At 50.6% G+C, this 16,516-nt stretch overlaps 2 protein-coding genes across 2 annotated transcripts; one reads left to right on the forward strand and one right to left on the reverse strand.

The window, feature by feature from the left end:
- Positions 1 to 1,409: 1,409 nt before the first annotated feature.
- Positions 1,410 to 7,782, forward strand: LOC135814415 (uncharacterized). The gene is made up of 5 exons (XM_065327535.1): positions 1,410 to 2,898; positions 3,346 to 4,270; positions 4,990 to 5,216; positions 5,434 to 5,632; positions 6,825 to 7,782. The coding sequence occupies exons 1-5, from the start codon at positions 1,826 to 1,828 to the stop codon at positions 7,344 to 7,346; spliced, it is 2,946 nt and encodes a 981-aa protein (XP_065183607.1). The 5' UTR covers positions 1,410 to 1,825; the 3' UTR covers positions 7,347 to 7,782.
- A 2,864-nt stretch (positions 7,783 to 10,646) lies between these two features.
- LOC135814416 (serine/threonine-protein kinase VRK1-like) lies at positions 10,647 to 16,516 on the reverse strand (the record flags this gene model as incomplete). Its single annotated transcript, XM_065327536.1, is given in 6 exon segments — positions 10,647 to 11,602; positions 11,962 to 12,137; positions 12,406 to 12,464; positions 13,501 to 13,621; positions 14,118 to 14,250; positions 16,439 to 16,516. Coding segments are annotated over 6 exon segments (1,050 nt in total), but the record flags the coding sequence as incomplete, so codon positions are not given.

The raw sequence follows: 16,516 nt of genomic DNA on the forward strand, positions 1-16,516 counted from the left end.
GGCCGATATCCTATTCTTGTTATGGCTTGCTTTTTGGACAAATAGACTTCAGAAACATAATTGGAAGAGGATTCCATAGGGGATTGCAGAAAAAATTCTAAAAAAACTCAAAGTTTGACCCATTTATGGCCAAAAGCTAGAAGTCCATCTTTTTCTGAATGGACTGTAGGCTCTACCATCTACATGATCTACCTCTGTCGGTAGATCGAGTGACTCTACTCTACTCTACCAAACGAACGCAGCCTATTAGAGAATGACTGTGATTGTAGTATTACACTCTTCGTCTAGCTAGTCTTTCGGTCTTGTCTTGCATGCCCCACTTGTCTGTACTGAGTCTGTGGGCTGGAAGTTTGGGGGATTGGAGAGGTGTTTCCCCTGTCTCTACAGACCAGGGAGGTATTGTTAGTACCAGGGAGTCGTCAAATACCGGTATTTGACGACTCCCTGGACAGTACCAGTATTCATGGTATTACTATTACTGTTGTGGCAGTAGCTATACCGCGCGATCATGGTGATTGTAGTTTGTACTACCGGTATTCCTGTGACTAGACTGTGGGTCTACCATGGTCTACGCTTGTTTGTTTTTTTAGACGGTCGTGTGTTGTGTAGATTTTATCAACTCCAGTACGAGTCCTCGCAGTACTCGTGCTACTGACCTCTCGATCTCGCCTTCTTGACTCTTGTCTTGGTCTGACTCGAGCATTCTTTGCTTTGTACTACACCCTGCTATCATGCCAGGCTATTTCCTACAATAATTAATTGTTTCCATCCGCTTCCATGTGGGCGACACCGCCCGTGGCCGTTTGGTTCTCAAATAAAAACATACCTACCTAGTCGCGCTCGCTAGCGTTCTTATTTATAATAATGTGATGTAACGTTATCAACGTCTCGATCGTGCGCGTGATCGAGACATTCAAGACTAGTCCTAGCCTAGGTCCTGGTCTTTGGAAATTTGTGAAGGTAGACATATTAAAAACAATTATTATTATACACGCGGAACACGAACATCAAACACAAGCACCAAACACCAAACACCAAAGCCCTGAAAGAAGGGAAACGACCAAGGACCTGGCAACGTGATTGACTCGTAGTCAATCGAGAGAGAAAGAGAGAGCATTTTTCGGGAAATATCGACCTCCATTGCATCGGCACGTGTACCATGGTGTACGGCCGGCCCCACTACCAGACTGACACAAGCTCGCAGCACAGAGAGAGAGAGAGCGCTAGCTTGGTCCACTGACAGGTACTAGGTATGGCAATGGTATGCCTGTAGCGAAGGTCCGTGCTTAGCTTGCTGCGAGCACAACCGGATGTAATACCGGTAATGTGTGGGTGGTAACTACGTGTTTTCCTTGTTACCACCATGACCATGCCTGGTTATGGTGGTATCGCCGGTGATGTTCTCGATCTCGGACTGCACTGGGGCCACTAGTCGGTCCTGTACAGACCAGGTAACTGGTTGCGTGGGGCCAGGGCTGGTCACACGCAGCGTGCCTGGCAAAGATGGATGCAGCACGTGGAAAGAATTCGCGTGAATAGTGGAAAGAAGAAGACTGAGCACCGGTGCAGATAAGAGGGGAGCATAGCGAGAACGTTTCCTTGCGTAAGCAGCATGCACAGTCGAGACAAGTGGACCCATCTGTGAGTCAGGCTGACGACCGGTTGAGGTTCGATACTACAGTAAAGAAGCACTGGAGTAGTACCCTGACGTCCCCCCGGACTGCATCTGTTTGCTCCCTGGTCGAAGACAGAGAGCTTGCCGCTCGTTGGGCTCTTGCTGAGCTGTACACCGTACCGGAATATACATACCTTATTTTAGGGAATAATGGATGACCGTGAGATTATTCAGGAGCATAGCGGACCCTCATTGAGATCAACCGATAACGATAAAACGGAGGAGAGCGATGGCTCGCGGTTCGGACCAGAACCAGTGTCGATCGCCTTCAGCGGCGGCGGGATTCGTTCGGCTGCTTTCTGTAGCGGCGTTCTCCGGAAGGTAGTGGACGACGGTGCGAAAGTCAAGCACTTGAGTTGCGTCAGCGGTGGAGGTTACATTGGCAGTTCATTCGCCGAATGGGTGGCCAACGCCAGGGCTGCCGAGGCCAGGAAAGGCTCGGGACACTGGCCTAGCATAAAGCAGATTGCCGACAGCTACTTTCAGCACCTGTCGCGCAACTTTGCCATCTACTGCGACTGGCATCATGACTTCCCATACAGAGGCATTGGAGACACAGTGATATTCCTACTGACAGGCCTAGCATCGTTCTTTCTGCTACCAGCCATGGCTCTGCTTGCATTCATCCCGTCAGTGCTCCGTGTAGAGGTGTTCTGTGGTGATTACATGCGAAAGTCAATCGCTGTTCAGTCGCAATGCACCGGGGATCATTGCCAGGATCGAATTCAGTCGCCAATTCTCCTCATCGCTCTCGCCGCGACTATCATAGGGGGAGCACTGATGTCGCTGGCACAAAGGTTCCGCGGCCGTCGCCATGCTGTGTTTGCCATCGGCACGTGGATTGGGTTGCAAACGGCCTCGCTGGGTGCCACCGTGCTCATTGCATGTCTGTTTGAAGTGTCGGCAAGGCATGCCAGCTCTCATGCACTGGATAAGGACGGCGATTACGACATTGCCTGGTATGGCTGCGTGGCACTGGTGGTTCTCTGCTCGTTGCTGTGGACGCTGCTACCTGGGTCGCCGCTGCGTAAGAAGATTGGGCATGTGCTGGGCGCCCTGGCAGTAGCGGGTATAGTCCAATGGCGAGTGTTCCAAGTGCCCGCTGATGAAACGGGCAAGAGCGCCACACATCTACTCTACCTGACCTGGATTACGGCTGGTGTTATCCTTGGCATGCCAATCATCGGACCGCTGCGCTTCACGCTGCCGTTCATCTACAACAGGTGACGATCATGTTCATGCTTTGCTCTGCTTTGCTCTGCTGCACCAGGCTGTCTAGGGTACGATCATGTTCATGCTTTGCTCTGCTTTGCTCTGCTGCACCAGGCTGTCTAGGGTACTCGTATGCGCTGAGGGATAGTCATCTGCATTATAGGTTCTCCTACTGGTAGTTACCAGCTGGTTAGTTTGTTCTCATTGGACCGGCGGAAGTGGTATTTGATTGGTCCAGCCAAACCCTAGCCTTTCGTGCTTTGTGCATGATATGAACTTATGAAGGGTATACACATGACCTCCTCAGCATTAACCCGCGTTGGTGGCCAAAAGGTTGGGCCGGCCTTGGCCCGACCAGCCGGACCGGTTCCGCCGGGCCAGTCTCCTGTATGTTTTAGTGGTGTTCCTTCAATTGAACTAACAGTGTTACTTCACCTATCTCATGCCGTCTTATACAGGTGGCGTCTACAGAAATTCCTGTATGCGAGTGGCAATGAAGGGGATCAACCGGCAGGTGCCGTGCGGCAAGAATCACACCACCCGGCCGCCAAAGCCTCACCTGCGCCACCGTTTGGACTGTCCGTTGGTGTTCACTTGCCACGCGCCGAGAGTGCCGTCAAGCCGAAGATGTTGCGACGATTGCGCACTGCCCAGCGACTGTCATTTATCGCCGAGGGCTCTGGCGTGTACTCCTTTAACTCTCCCGATGAGATTCCACCTTGGTTGCGAAACACGGAAAGCAATGGAGTCGTCACTGAGCAACCCGGTCCCAGTGCTAATCTACCTACAAGTACGAGTAAGCTGTTGTCACATAATGGTCTGGAACAGGCAAGCACTCGCAGAAGAGTGGTGACGGCCGACAATGTTGCTGCGGCAAGTGAACGGGGAGAGGATGAGATGGATGGCATGCCAGCACTGGGTATGTCGGATGGAGAAGGAGGGGAAGATGAAACAGACATGGCTTTGTCGTCAGACTATATTGACTTCAACTTGGATGCTGGAATGACCTTGGGAGACATCGACCGAGCCAGCGGTGGGGAGATAGAGATCCTGAGCCAGATAGTAGCGAATAAATGGCGCTTGACGGACGACGATGATGAACAGAATTCCCAGCTAATGGTGCTGTCGTCAAAGCGAGTGGACATCCTCTCGAAGGCACCCACAGACGAAGCAGCCCACGGCGTTCAACTTGGTCCGGATGACATTCGCATATCGGATGCCATGGCACTGTCAGGTGCTGCGCTAAGCCTGAACAACGGAGTGTATAGTGAGACGTTTGCCTTGGTAGCATTCCGAGCACTGCAGCTCATCTTTGGTGTAGCGATCGGCACATCCTTGTTGAACGTGGACAACCCCACAAAGTGGCTGCCCAACCAGAAAAAGGTAAGCTTCTGCTTGTCATAGACGCAGGTGAATGCGGTTTGTGTTAGGATTCTGTGGATGCAAGTTCCTTGCTCTTTATTATAAAATATTATGCTGCACTGAGTTCCCTCCAATTCGCCTTTAGTTTCTTCAATTCTTCTTCTTCATCTGATGCAATATTGCATGCCACAAAATGGTTGCTTCAGAAGTACCTATGATTCGCAGCTACTGAGCCAACTATATATCCTTCCCATTTGGTCTGCAATGTGCATATAAATTATGAGCTTATACAGCGGTCGACCTTGCAAATATGGACCCAAGATCAGGCATGAGAAAAGCGGTGTTATTCACGTGTATTGTTGTTGGTGAGGTTGAAAGTATGCCGCCTGAGCCGAATGGATGCACGACCTGAGGATAGTGGCATTATTCACGAGTTTTTTTTTTATGTTGCTGTAAGTCAACAAATATTCGGCGCATATATATATTTTCGGCCTGGTCATGTTTGGCCGAAAATGTCACGTTTGCGGGCGAGATTTTGTTTTGCAAGGTTCAGTGTGACAGTGTACACAGGCGGCAGCAGTACAGGCCGTAAATTTGATGCGGCCGAAATGGGTTTTACCCCTGGGAGGCCGAAATTTGAACGGGCTCAACATTTGTAGACTTACAGTATACCGGCCCGAGGTTGTTATTCACGGGATTGACTGTGTGCCGTGTTGTCTGCTTTCCTTGCTGCACTGCAGACGATAGCTGCCAACGTGTCCATCTATGTGCTGATGTCGGCCAGTGTGCTGTGCCACGGCCTGGTGGTCGGCGGTGACTGGCCGGTCTACGTGGAGCTGCTTGTGTCGCTTTGTGTCACATTTGCCGCTCTCATGCCTACCCGGGGTTTATCTCCAGATGATGATGTTGATGGACCTTGCCTTGGCTGGTTAGCCAAAGCTACGAAGTCATTTCAAGACCTTATGAAGTGAGCAACCACTACATTGTACTTCAAAATAGATGATGCCTTTCTGAAATAGGATTGTGTTGTTTGATTTAGTTTTACCTGAGCCTTAGGTTTTCATTTGTACCAATTTTCATGGTCAATTTGTTCTAAGATATAATATTGTGTGCCTGCACCTGGTGCTGTGTGTGTGTGCGTGCGTGTGTGTGTATGTGTGTGTGTGTGTGTTCTGTGCTGCCAGGTGCATCAGCGTACAGTGCCATGCCGCGTTTCTGATCCGTGAATTTCTGGATATCGAAGCAATCGGTCTGGAAGCACCATCCGTGTTTTCTGCCAGTGATGGTGGTCACATTGAGAACCTTGGCCTCCTACCGCTGTTACACAGGCGTTGCAAGCGCATTGTCATTGCCGACGGGGGATCATATGCAGATCGTAAAGATGTAAGTCGGCCAGGGGGGGGGGGGGGGGGTGTTGTGGGGGAGTAAAATGGATTGTGCTATTATGTCATATGGAGTGGCATCGCAAGCATCAGTTTGCCACTCCATAGCACATACCATGCAGATAGGATGATATCATTATTGGATTGCCACTCCGTATAAAGCACATCATAATTACAAGAGTCCATAAACAGTTTATGCACTCTTGATAATTATGATGACATTTGTATAACATCTTTAGGGCTTGAAAGTGATGATGTCAGACACATCAGAAATTGTAGCTAATTCTGGGTCAGCTTGGATCTCTTCAGTAGCTTTGTATGATATGGTGGGTAGGTACTATAGGTACTGAAATTGGTAGTAACCGGCCCCTCATGTTGTATGCTGAGAAGTTCGCCATTATTTGATAACAGAAGGGGTGTCCTGAGAAACTGGGTGATGCACAGGATGAAGAGCTTGAAGAGCGCAAGCAAAGAAAGCAATAGTGACAAATCCAGTCCAGTAAATAGGAAAAATCATGTTGTATGCTGGTGTGAGTAGCATTGCCGGTACCATCAGCTAGTGAGTGACCTGCTGAGCCCAAGAAGCCACTCTAGTCGCCTCTGGTGGATATGCCCGGCATCCTACGGTGAAGGAAACCGCTTCAACACGTGTACAACTCCATACGACATCATAGGTATAGTCAGCGCCGCCGTGACTCAATGCTGCATGGATGTGACCCAGCACTCTCTACTACACTCCATTCATAAAAAAGATGGACTTCTAGCTTTTGGCCACAACTGCATAAGTGGGTCGAATTTGAGTTTTTTTCAGATTTTTTTCTGCAAACCCCTATGCAGGGTTCTAGCCAAAGGGGGGGGGGGGGGGGGCACAGCTCCCCCCCCCCCCCCCAAAATAGATGACTTGTACTGTACCGTGCATGCAAAATTTTGATTGGCGCGGAAGAGCTTTGTTGGGCGCCGAAGAACGGAACGTCAAAGAACGGAGCGCCGAAGAACAAACAGGCCAGAATTTCACCAAGCACAGCATGCCAATGTGTACACACTGACTCAACTGTGCATAGACTGTAGTACATTAAAGATAAGAACGGCCTAGGCTACGTACAAGGTTGACTCCCCCCAGTTCTTCGGCACACTGCAGTACTGTACTCGTTTCGTTTTCTCTCTGCTGTGAATCCCCTGCACACGCTGTGCAGGTTGCAGGCGCATTGATGATGGCATTGGAGATGGCACGTACATGGCTTCAGTGTTCCTTCACCGGCATGGATGGTGGTGACATCATGTTCGACATCCGACAGAAGCTCATCAGCCCAGCCCTGCGCCGTTGCGGCCAGCCGCATGGTTACCGGTTCAAGGTTCTGTTTCCCGAGGGCCTGGATGTGCACGGTGTGCACCGGCCTGCCGAGACTGGCGAGATTCTGCTGCTACAGCCACGCCATCCCCAACACAAGTCCACCGGCCCATCATCCGGTACCTTGCCACACGACAGCAGTGCCGAACAGCAAGGAAAGACCGTGGATGAGCTGACTGGTTGCTGCTGCAGTTGCTGCCACGGCCGCTGCCATGCCCTGAGCTACGCAGTTTTCGGTAGATTCCCAGCCATTTCGACCTTGGCGCAGGGCTTCACGCAGGAGCTGTTCTCTGCCTTCCACGAGGAAGGGCTGCGTGCCGCTAGTGCTAGCGATGCAGTCCGTTTTTGGAGCCAGAAAGAAAGCTGATCGGACGTCTCGGCTGGGGCGTGACAATCCCTGTGCACTTCATCATTCGTCTTTGGTGCTGGTTGGCTGGCTGGTAAGTGCAGGGGGCCCGGCGGGCGCGAGGCAAGGACAGTGCTCGCTGAGGCTGGCTTGCAGCAACCGCGATCAGTGCTGCAGCGTTGAACTTGCACCGTGTTTAATACCTACCGTTCGACAGCTCCTCTTTTGAGAGTTACTGATGTGCATTTTCCCTGCAACACAGTCTATTGGGTGGGTACTGTGATATATATTCTTCAGGTTGACACCAGCCACCTCCACCTTTCAGAAATGTATTTCGAAGTAGATGCAATATTTTTTCAATACTTTATAGCTGTGCCAACAGAGTAGGGCAGGATTTGAAAATATTACTATACCTGATTTTACCGGCCACTCGGAGGGTTCTCTACAAATACTCGTACGAGCGTCACTAGTGCACTGTGCGTGTGTGTACGCGTGTGTGTGTGTGTGTGTGTGTGTGTGTGTGTGTGCGCGTGTGTGTGTGTGTGTGTGTCCACACTGGTATGCAGGCCCGTGTCCGTGTTGGCGATCGGCATACGGTATCAGTGTGAACAATGGCCTCCGGCAGGGGTGCTCCATCTCCCTAGTGTTGTTCAACCTGTATTTCAGCCTTGTGTTTGAGCGGTGGAATGCTGAAATGGCCCGAATCCTCCCTGGTGGCGGTTTCACCTTCAATCATAGTGTAAACGGAAACCATTTTAATCGGCCACGCACCCGTCATCAATCCACTACAGTGTTAGATGTTGAGTTTGCTGATGACGCCGCCTTGTTTGCTCCGACTCTGGCTGCCGCACAGCTGGCATTGGAGACCTTTCATCGGATATCATCTGCCTTTGGGTTGACCATCAACTTCTCAAAGACCAAATTCGTGAGTTGTGGTACGGCTGCCGACGTATATGAGCCCCTGGTTATTGCAGGTCAGGAAGTTGAACATGTGTCCTCCTTCGCATATCTTGGCAGCCTCGTTGACCTTGACTCTCGTGTTGGCCTTGAAGTTGATCGTCGTCTTGCCAGTGCATCTCGTGCATTTGGAGCACTCCGCTGTGTGTTTAACACTCCCGGCCTGTCCATCCGCACAAAGAAAATGCTGTACGAAACTTGCGTTCTGACTGTTTTGCTGTATGGTGCTGAGTGTTGGCCGGTTCTTCGTCGTGATGAGATCCGTATTGACAACTTTCATCATCAATGTCTACGGTGTATCCTGGGAGTCTCGCGCTGGGATCAGGAGTTGAATCATGTCCGGAATTGTGACCTCCGTAAGCGTTGGGGGGGGGGGGGGGGAGGATCTGGTGTCGGACACTATGCGCCGTCGCCGCCTCCAGTGGTTGGGCCATGTAGCTCGGATGCCTGGCAACCGTCTCCCTAAGCAGTTGCTGTTTGGATGGCTTGACGCTCCCCGACCAGCTCAGGGACCTCGTCTTCGGTGGAAGGACAGAATACAGTCAGACATGAAACTGTGCCAAATTGATGAATGGATCAATGTCTACGGTGTATCCTGGGAGTCTCGCGCTGGGATCAGGAGTTGAATCATGTCCGGAATTGTGACCTCCGTAAGCGTTGGGGGGGGGGGGGGGGGGGAGGATCTGGTGTCGGACACTATGCGCCGTCGCCGCCTCCAGTGGTTGGGCCATGTAGCTCGGATGCCTGGCAACCGTCTCCCTAAGCAGTTGCTGTTTGGATGGCTTGACGCTCCCCGACCAGCTCAGGGACCTCGTCTTCGGTGGAAGGACAGAATACAGTCAGACATGAAACTGTGCCAAATTGATGAATGGATCAATGTCTACGGTGTATCCTGGGAGTCTCGCGCTGGGATCAGGAGTTGAATCATGTCCGGAATTGTGACCTCCGTAAGCGTTGGGGGGGGGGGGGGGGGGGGGGGGATGAGGATCTGGTGTCGGACACTATGCGCCGTCGCCGCCTCCAGTGGTTGGGCCATGTAGCTCGGATGCCTGGCAACCGTCTCCCTAAGCAGTTGCTGTTTGGATGGCTTGACGCTCCCCGACCAGCTCAGGGGCCTCGTCTTCGGTGGAAGGACAGAATACAGTCAGACATGAAACTGTGCCAAATTGATGAATGGTTTACTCTGGCCCAGGATCGTCAGCAATGGAGAGATGCGTACCGCACTCATGTGCAGCGTCCTGCCCCGGTACCGCTCTCTTGCTTGGTATGTAAACGGACATTCAAGAGTAAATCTGGACTCGAACGACACAAATGTTTTGCTGATCGCCAGCTGCCTGTAGCGGAACAGCCGGGCGCACGTCAATGCCATGCCTGCCTTCGGTGGTTCCGAAGTGCCGGTGGACTTGCTGTGCACAAGTGCACGACACCCGCCCCGGCATCACCGCCCACACCCCAGCGCATACCAATCACCAGCCACCCGTGTTGCTAAGCACTGCGCTACCTGTGATCGCTGTTTTAAATCTGCTCCTGGCTTTCGGCGACACAATTGCAATCGTGGACGTCGTCGTGGCGGAGCGGCTTCCTAGTGGCAGTGCTGACTTCTCTCGAACTCTCTCTCTTCTACTCTCCCCTGTCTCGGGGCGGCGTGGCCAAGCATTTGGCAGCTGTACACCAGGCCAGGTGTGTGTGTGTGTGTGTGTGTGTGTGTGTGTGTGTGTGTGCGCGCGCTTGTGTGTATGGTGCGGAGACGTGGACCACCAAGGCAGGCCACCTCCAGAAGCTCATCACGTTACACCATCAGTGTGTTTGGCCGTCGTCAACAGTGGGATGATCGGATCACAACGGCCACATTAGCGGCTACACTTGGTGTCGACCCTGACATCACCAGCATCATCCGTCGGCACCGTCTTCGTTGGCTAGGTCATGTTGACAGGATGGACGACTCGCGCGCACCGAAACAATTGCTGTTTCCCCGTTCTCGTCATGGCCCGAAGAAGAGGTGGCAAGATGTGGTGTCGACTGACCTAGGCGTGACCACCTGGCTTGAGAGTTGCCAAGATCGTCCTGGCTGGAGACAAGTTGCCAGCAGCACTCGGCACTCAGCACTCCACCGCCACGGCCCGCTCCTGATCCTCTTCTCTGTGTCTGTGGGCGCCCGTTTCGTCAACCAGGAGACCTAAAACCACATGCCAAATTCTGCGCTCGTGGTTTACTTGAACTTTCCGACACTCGCTATCATTGCGTACGCAACGGGCAAGATCAAGGTCAAGGTGTGCTTGTGCATGCATGCATGACATCTTCAGTAAAGCAGTGAGTCTGCTCACCCTTGGGGCGTATAAAATCCTCAACCATCACACACGTATATCTACGCATGGCAATGCCAAGAGTATCAATAGACTGACGACGACAGCACCAATTCAAAAACTAAGGTAGAAAACCCATAATAGAAGAAAAAAAATGGTTAGAAAGAGCACACAAACGTTGATAGAAACACAGGAAAACGAAGGAACGAATAAAAAAATCTTATGTGACTTCAACCAAAAAAAAGTGGCCTAAACTACCAAGTCAAAGATCAAAAACATAAAACACTTGAAATAGATCATTCAAGAAGTACCAATCCAACAGGGAGAGGGGCCGGGGGGTCTATGTGCACATGGCATATGGATTTGATAAAAACCGGAATAAAACAATTAAAAAACGTAACGGATCCTGTACAGCAGACGAGTAAAGAGGGGATGATTGGGAGGGGGGGGGGGGGGGGGGGCGAACAGAAGACACAGACCAGCTGATCCACACTGTGGGCACGGGATTGGCATTGTGCCACCGGGGTATGTTGTTTACAGGTGTAGGGGCGGTGGCCGAGTCACTGCTGCCGATGGAATGATGTCATTGGCAGGCTGTCTGTTTTTGCCTCTTTTTGCGGTGGCGGCCTTTGGCGCAACCAACGGTTTCGGTCTGTAAACTTTCTGGACAGCGGGAGGAACGAGTGACTCCGCGGGAGAAGTCTTGCCTACGGTGGGAAGCGCTTTGCGACCTCCTGTCCTCACTGGAGTGGCACGACGCGGCTCTGCAGTCGCCACCGTTGCAGCAGTAGCAGCGCGTGCACGATCTCGACGTCCGGCAGCTGCTGCTGGTGGTGGTGAGGCTGCAGCATGGCGAGCGGCACTTGAAGGTGGGACAGCGGCGGTGGTGGCTGCTGGCGACGACTCTGTGCTGGCAACCCGGGCACCCCTGCGACGCTTGGGTTTCTGCACCTCCTCTACGTCTTCATCCTCTCCCTCCTTGTCTTCTTCATCAAGTACATGTGCCGAGCGACGTTTCTGAGAAAAAGAACACACATACATGTAGAGAATAAAGTCAATGCTTGCAGGACGTGCGTTTGGAATTTGGATACACCAAACTGCCCAGTACATTTCTACAATCACAACCGGCATCAACGCAATAAATTGCTGCAGCTGGTGGAGCGACCAAGTGAGTGTACACTAATATATCTCCTGGACTCCTATTCTTTGACTGCCTCAAGGTTACCTCGCAAATCCGTGCTGGGTTATTATTTTGGAGTACATGAAGTGTGTTATCACGTGGCCCCCCCCCCCCCCCCCCCCAACTGGTTCTGGATGATCAATTACTGAAATACTAGTTAGGACTAGGTACAACATAATCACTCTTCAAACTGTACCTTGCTCGGTGCTCTTGGAGACGACTTTGCTGCTGCTGATGACCAAACCAGCTCGCCACGATCAGTCCACCCATTTGTGCGCAGAGCTTTTTCGAAAATGCTCCGTAACTTGCCGTACTGCGGTGTGTCATCGTACGCAATGCCTTTCACGGCTGTCAGGTAGTCCCGAATCTCAGCTGTATCAGGGCGAAGAACAAGGAAAGATACCCACTCAATGCGGTACGTTTGTGGTCTTGAGGCGTGCATGTGGCTGGTAGTGAAATGCAGACAGAGAAAATTGCCAAAATAGAGAGAAGTGGACGTTCAAGCATCTGCATCCGAGTTGCACCTGGGCAGCAACATCCGAGAGAATGGGATGAAGAAGCGAACAATCCAGCAAAGAAAGAAACAAACAAACAAGTGTGACACACACACACACACACACACACACACACATACACACACCTGGAATACTCTTGCCGCCGAAGCAATCCTTCATCAAGGATGGAATATTTGACATGTACCTGCAGAAGAAGAAAAGCACAAGGACATTGGCTGGACAGAAGCATTTTGTGATGGGAACTGGCTGTGAGCTGACAGGAATAGTAGAACTCCACAGTGCTCACACTGCTGTGATGAATTTGTAGAATGTGTATGCTGCACCACTATTGAATTAACTTAAAGGGGAAGTTAAGCCTAAAATCAAAATTTCACCAGTTGTAGTCTTCGGGGTGCTGAGTCGAATGGTCTTGGTCCGAGGAAGCTGATACGCTCCCTTCCCTCTGTATTCCCAATCGAACTCGCGCACTTCAATCGAAACTGGGTGACTGCGCCCTACTAGATGGGGATTTGTATGCAAAATGTCACTAAAAGCGCCATGTCGTTCTTATAAAAGCACTGATGACCGCGATTGGCCCATATGTTGTAGTCTTTTGGACGCTGAGTTGACTGGTTTTGGTCCGAAAAGGCTGCGATGTAGCGTTGGCCCTTATTCCCAATCGAACATGGCTGAACAAGTGGTCACGTGCTCGTGCGTACACCAGTCACCTGGTCACCGTGCCTGCAGGCTACAATATACAGCATGTTTGGGCGAGTTTTTGTCACTCGAGTTGAACCTTTGAACCTTTGAGTTGAACCTTGGTGTGAAAGTTGTCGCCTGCTGGCGTGGTGACCAGGTGACTGGTGTACGCAGGAGCATGTGACCGCTTGTTCAACCATGTTCGGTTGGGAATAAGGGTTGAACGCTGCATCGCAGCCTTTTCGGACCAAAACCAGTCGACTCAGCGTCGAAAAGACTACAACATAAGGGCCAATCGCGGTCATCCGTGCTTTTATAAGAACGAAATGGCGCATTTAGTGACATTTTGCATACAAATCCCCATCTAGTAGGGCGCAGTTACCCAGTTTCGGAGGAAGTGCGCGAGTTCGATTGAATAAAGGATGAAGGGAGCGTCTCAGCTTCCTCGGACCAAGACCATTCGACTCAGCACCCCGAAGACTACAACTGGTGAAAAATTGATTTTAGGCCGCCGCGGAGGAGCCCAGTCGACAACAACTCACTTCTTTTTCTGCCGGGCAACCTCCTCTTTGTTGTGAAGTGTGTCTTCCCAGGGCAGCCGAGAGCAGAGCCACTGCAGGAGCACGTAGCCCAGGATCTCCATGTCACCGCGACGTGACGGTGCTGAACATGATAAAAGAAACACCGACAATACTACTACTCCACACTGTAGCACTAAAAACAGGCAGCACGAGGGTATTTGGTGGTCTATGGTAAGTTATGTCACCCGAAATTAGTACCACGCATGTGCACACTTAAGATATCTATTCTGAAATGGTGCAGGCAAGCACCGAAGAAGGTTGTACGGTGACCATGGTGACCGCAGAACAAAATGCTTCATGTATTTAAAACAGTTTAAACACAGCTGAAACTTGGAAGATGGCCGACAGTCGAAAAGGCTCTGAATAGAGACCCTGCTTGTCTACTATCAGCAAGCACAATCAGCTGGGCAAGGAGAGTTTCCATCACGTACATCCTTAGTTACCTTACAGCACATTGTGTGTGCAAACCGAGGCACAATAATACATATCTTCTCTCGGCTACACACCGGAAAATTGGGAAATAGCTTTCAAATTCTGCAAACCAACTAAAACAAAAACTGCTAGCCAGTCACACATACCAACGCCGTTGTGTGCGTCTATGCTCGTGAACTCTATCGTTCCATCATGAGCACGCTTGGGATCTTCTTTGTAGACGCGGTGCTTGCCGTCAATAGTGTACAGTGCAGCCAAACCAAAGTCAACAAGGTAGACCTACCGAAGAATCAGAGAAACAAAAATGATTATCTAACAGCACGTGCAGTGTGGGCAGTAACTGTTGTAGATGGGAGCATGAGAGTAACTTAGTAAGTTACGAAATAACGCCATTGAAAATATGTGGTCCTACAGTAATATACCTATCCAGCTCTTCGTGGCAACGTTTCACCGCATTCACGCGTCTTCACAATCAGTGAAAGAATTACCTGACTACCAGTCACCAGAACGAGAGAGCTTGGAAGCTCAGGGCCCTACGCTATGCTTTTTGCCCTGATGACCTAGACAAAAAAAAGCATAGGGATGTTATAAATTCTTAAAAAAATTCCTTTTTTTAAGACATAACCTGGGATTCGAACCCGCACTATCGCGCGCCCTGCATGCATCCCCGATACACTTCGCATACATACTAATTCTTCCAAGTTGCTTCACGTTATGATCTTGCATTTGAAAGCCCTATTTGAATATGCATTGTGGCCAGCCGTCTTTGATGGTACGGTACGGTACGGGATAGGTACGGGACAGGTACGATCGAGGGTAATACGACACCGTCTACCGCCTTGATGACGGCAAAAAAAGCATAAGGATGTTATAAATTTTTCCATTCTCCTATTTTTTTCAGGCATATCCTGGGATTCGAACCCGCACTAACGCCCTACATGCATTCCCCCATACACTTCGCATTCATACCCATTCTTCCAAGTTGCTTCACGTTATGATCTTGCGTTTGAAAGCCCTATTTGAATATTGCGGCAAGCTGTATGTGGCCAGCTGTGTTTGATGGCACGGTACGGGACAGATACGGGATAGCGCCAGGCGTGACACAAACACACAAATACCAAATTAAAGCTGTGTGGACCCTGGCTAGCGCCAGACGTTACTGAAGTAACGTCTTCTGCATAGCTACGGGAATAAATCTTTACCTAGTGCACATCGGCGTCGTCCAGGGTGACCCAATGTCACCAATAATGTTTATAACTTACGCCGAAGGTTCCATGCGTAAGATCCGAGAGCAAGCTCTACCCGCGTCAGACCTACCAGCAACTTTCACACAATACGCAGACGACACCACTGCCCATCAGAACGAGCGATCATCTGTGGAAGAAACCGTCTGTGTGTGTGAACCCGTTTTCTCGGATGACAATCTGAAGCTGAACGTGGCAAAAACTCAATATTTCACTGTGACCAAGGAAGATGATTCCTGGAAATCGGTGAAGCTGCTGGGGAGTATGCTAGGCACAGCAGAAGACATAGCAGCCAGAGTGTCTGCTGCAAATTGGGCATTTGCAAGCATTCCATGGAAACGCCACAACCTGAATTCCAGGCTGTGTATGTTTTCCTGCCTGATATTGCCTGTCTTGCTGTATAATTGTGCGCTTTGGACCTTATCGCAAACATTAACCGACGTCGTCAATGTATGGCACCGGAAGAAACTACGTACCATCATTGGTATCACGTACCCACAACGAATCTCGAACACAGCGCTGTATGCCAAAACCGAGCAGACCCCACTATCCCAAGTCTGCAGGCAACGGAGACTGCTGTGGTTCGGCCATGTAGTGAGGGAAGGCGAAGAATCGTCCTCTTTCCAAGCCCTCCTAATGTCAATCAACACAACAGACATACGACGACCCCGAGGACGACCATGTCTGAGATGGATCGACGTTGTCAAGAAAGACTTACAATGCATTAATCTGTCACTTCTGGATGCTGTGCAATCTGCTTCTGATAGAGCTGCTTGGCTCGAAATTGTTAACAGATGCGTTGACCTCATGCAATGAGTGAAATGCGAACTGTCATTATTATTATTATTATTATCATTAGTGCTCATGTCCCCTGTATTGGTCCGCGGGTGATTGCTGAGTGCATGGCGCACAGCGTTATGCTAAACAATTGCTGTCCACTGTTGTGCTGACGGCCGTGTCTAAGCTCCAGTGCCTAGGTATTGAGCAGTTTGCCTTCACTCGGAGCCACCTCAGCGGGTGTAGCATACAGTACCGTAGGGCGCCGAAAAACGACCAGGCTAGAATTTCACCAAGCACAGCATACCAATGTATACACGGTGACTCAGCTGTGCATAGACCGCAATACATGAAAGTAAGAACGGTCTAGGCGACAATGCTGACCCTCAGTTCTTCGGCGACCGGCAGTACTGTACAAGTGGAGAAGGTGACAAAGCATTGCTTACCTCGTCCTCGGCTGAACTTGCCAGTAACATATTGGATCCCTTGAGGTCAGCATGCACGTACATCTGAGAGTGAATATA

This window comes from Sycon ciliatum, chromosome 4 (genome assembly GCF_964019385.1).
Source record: "Sycon ciliatum chromosome 4, ocSycCili1.1, whole genome shotgun sequence".
Taxonomy (NCBI): Eukaryota; Metazoa; Porifera; class Calcarea; order Leucosolenida; family Sycettidae; genus Sycon; species Sycon ciliatum.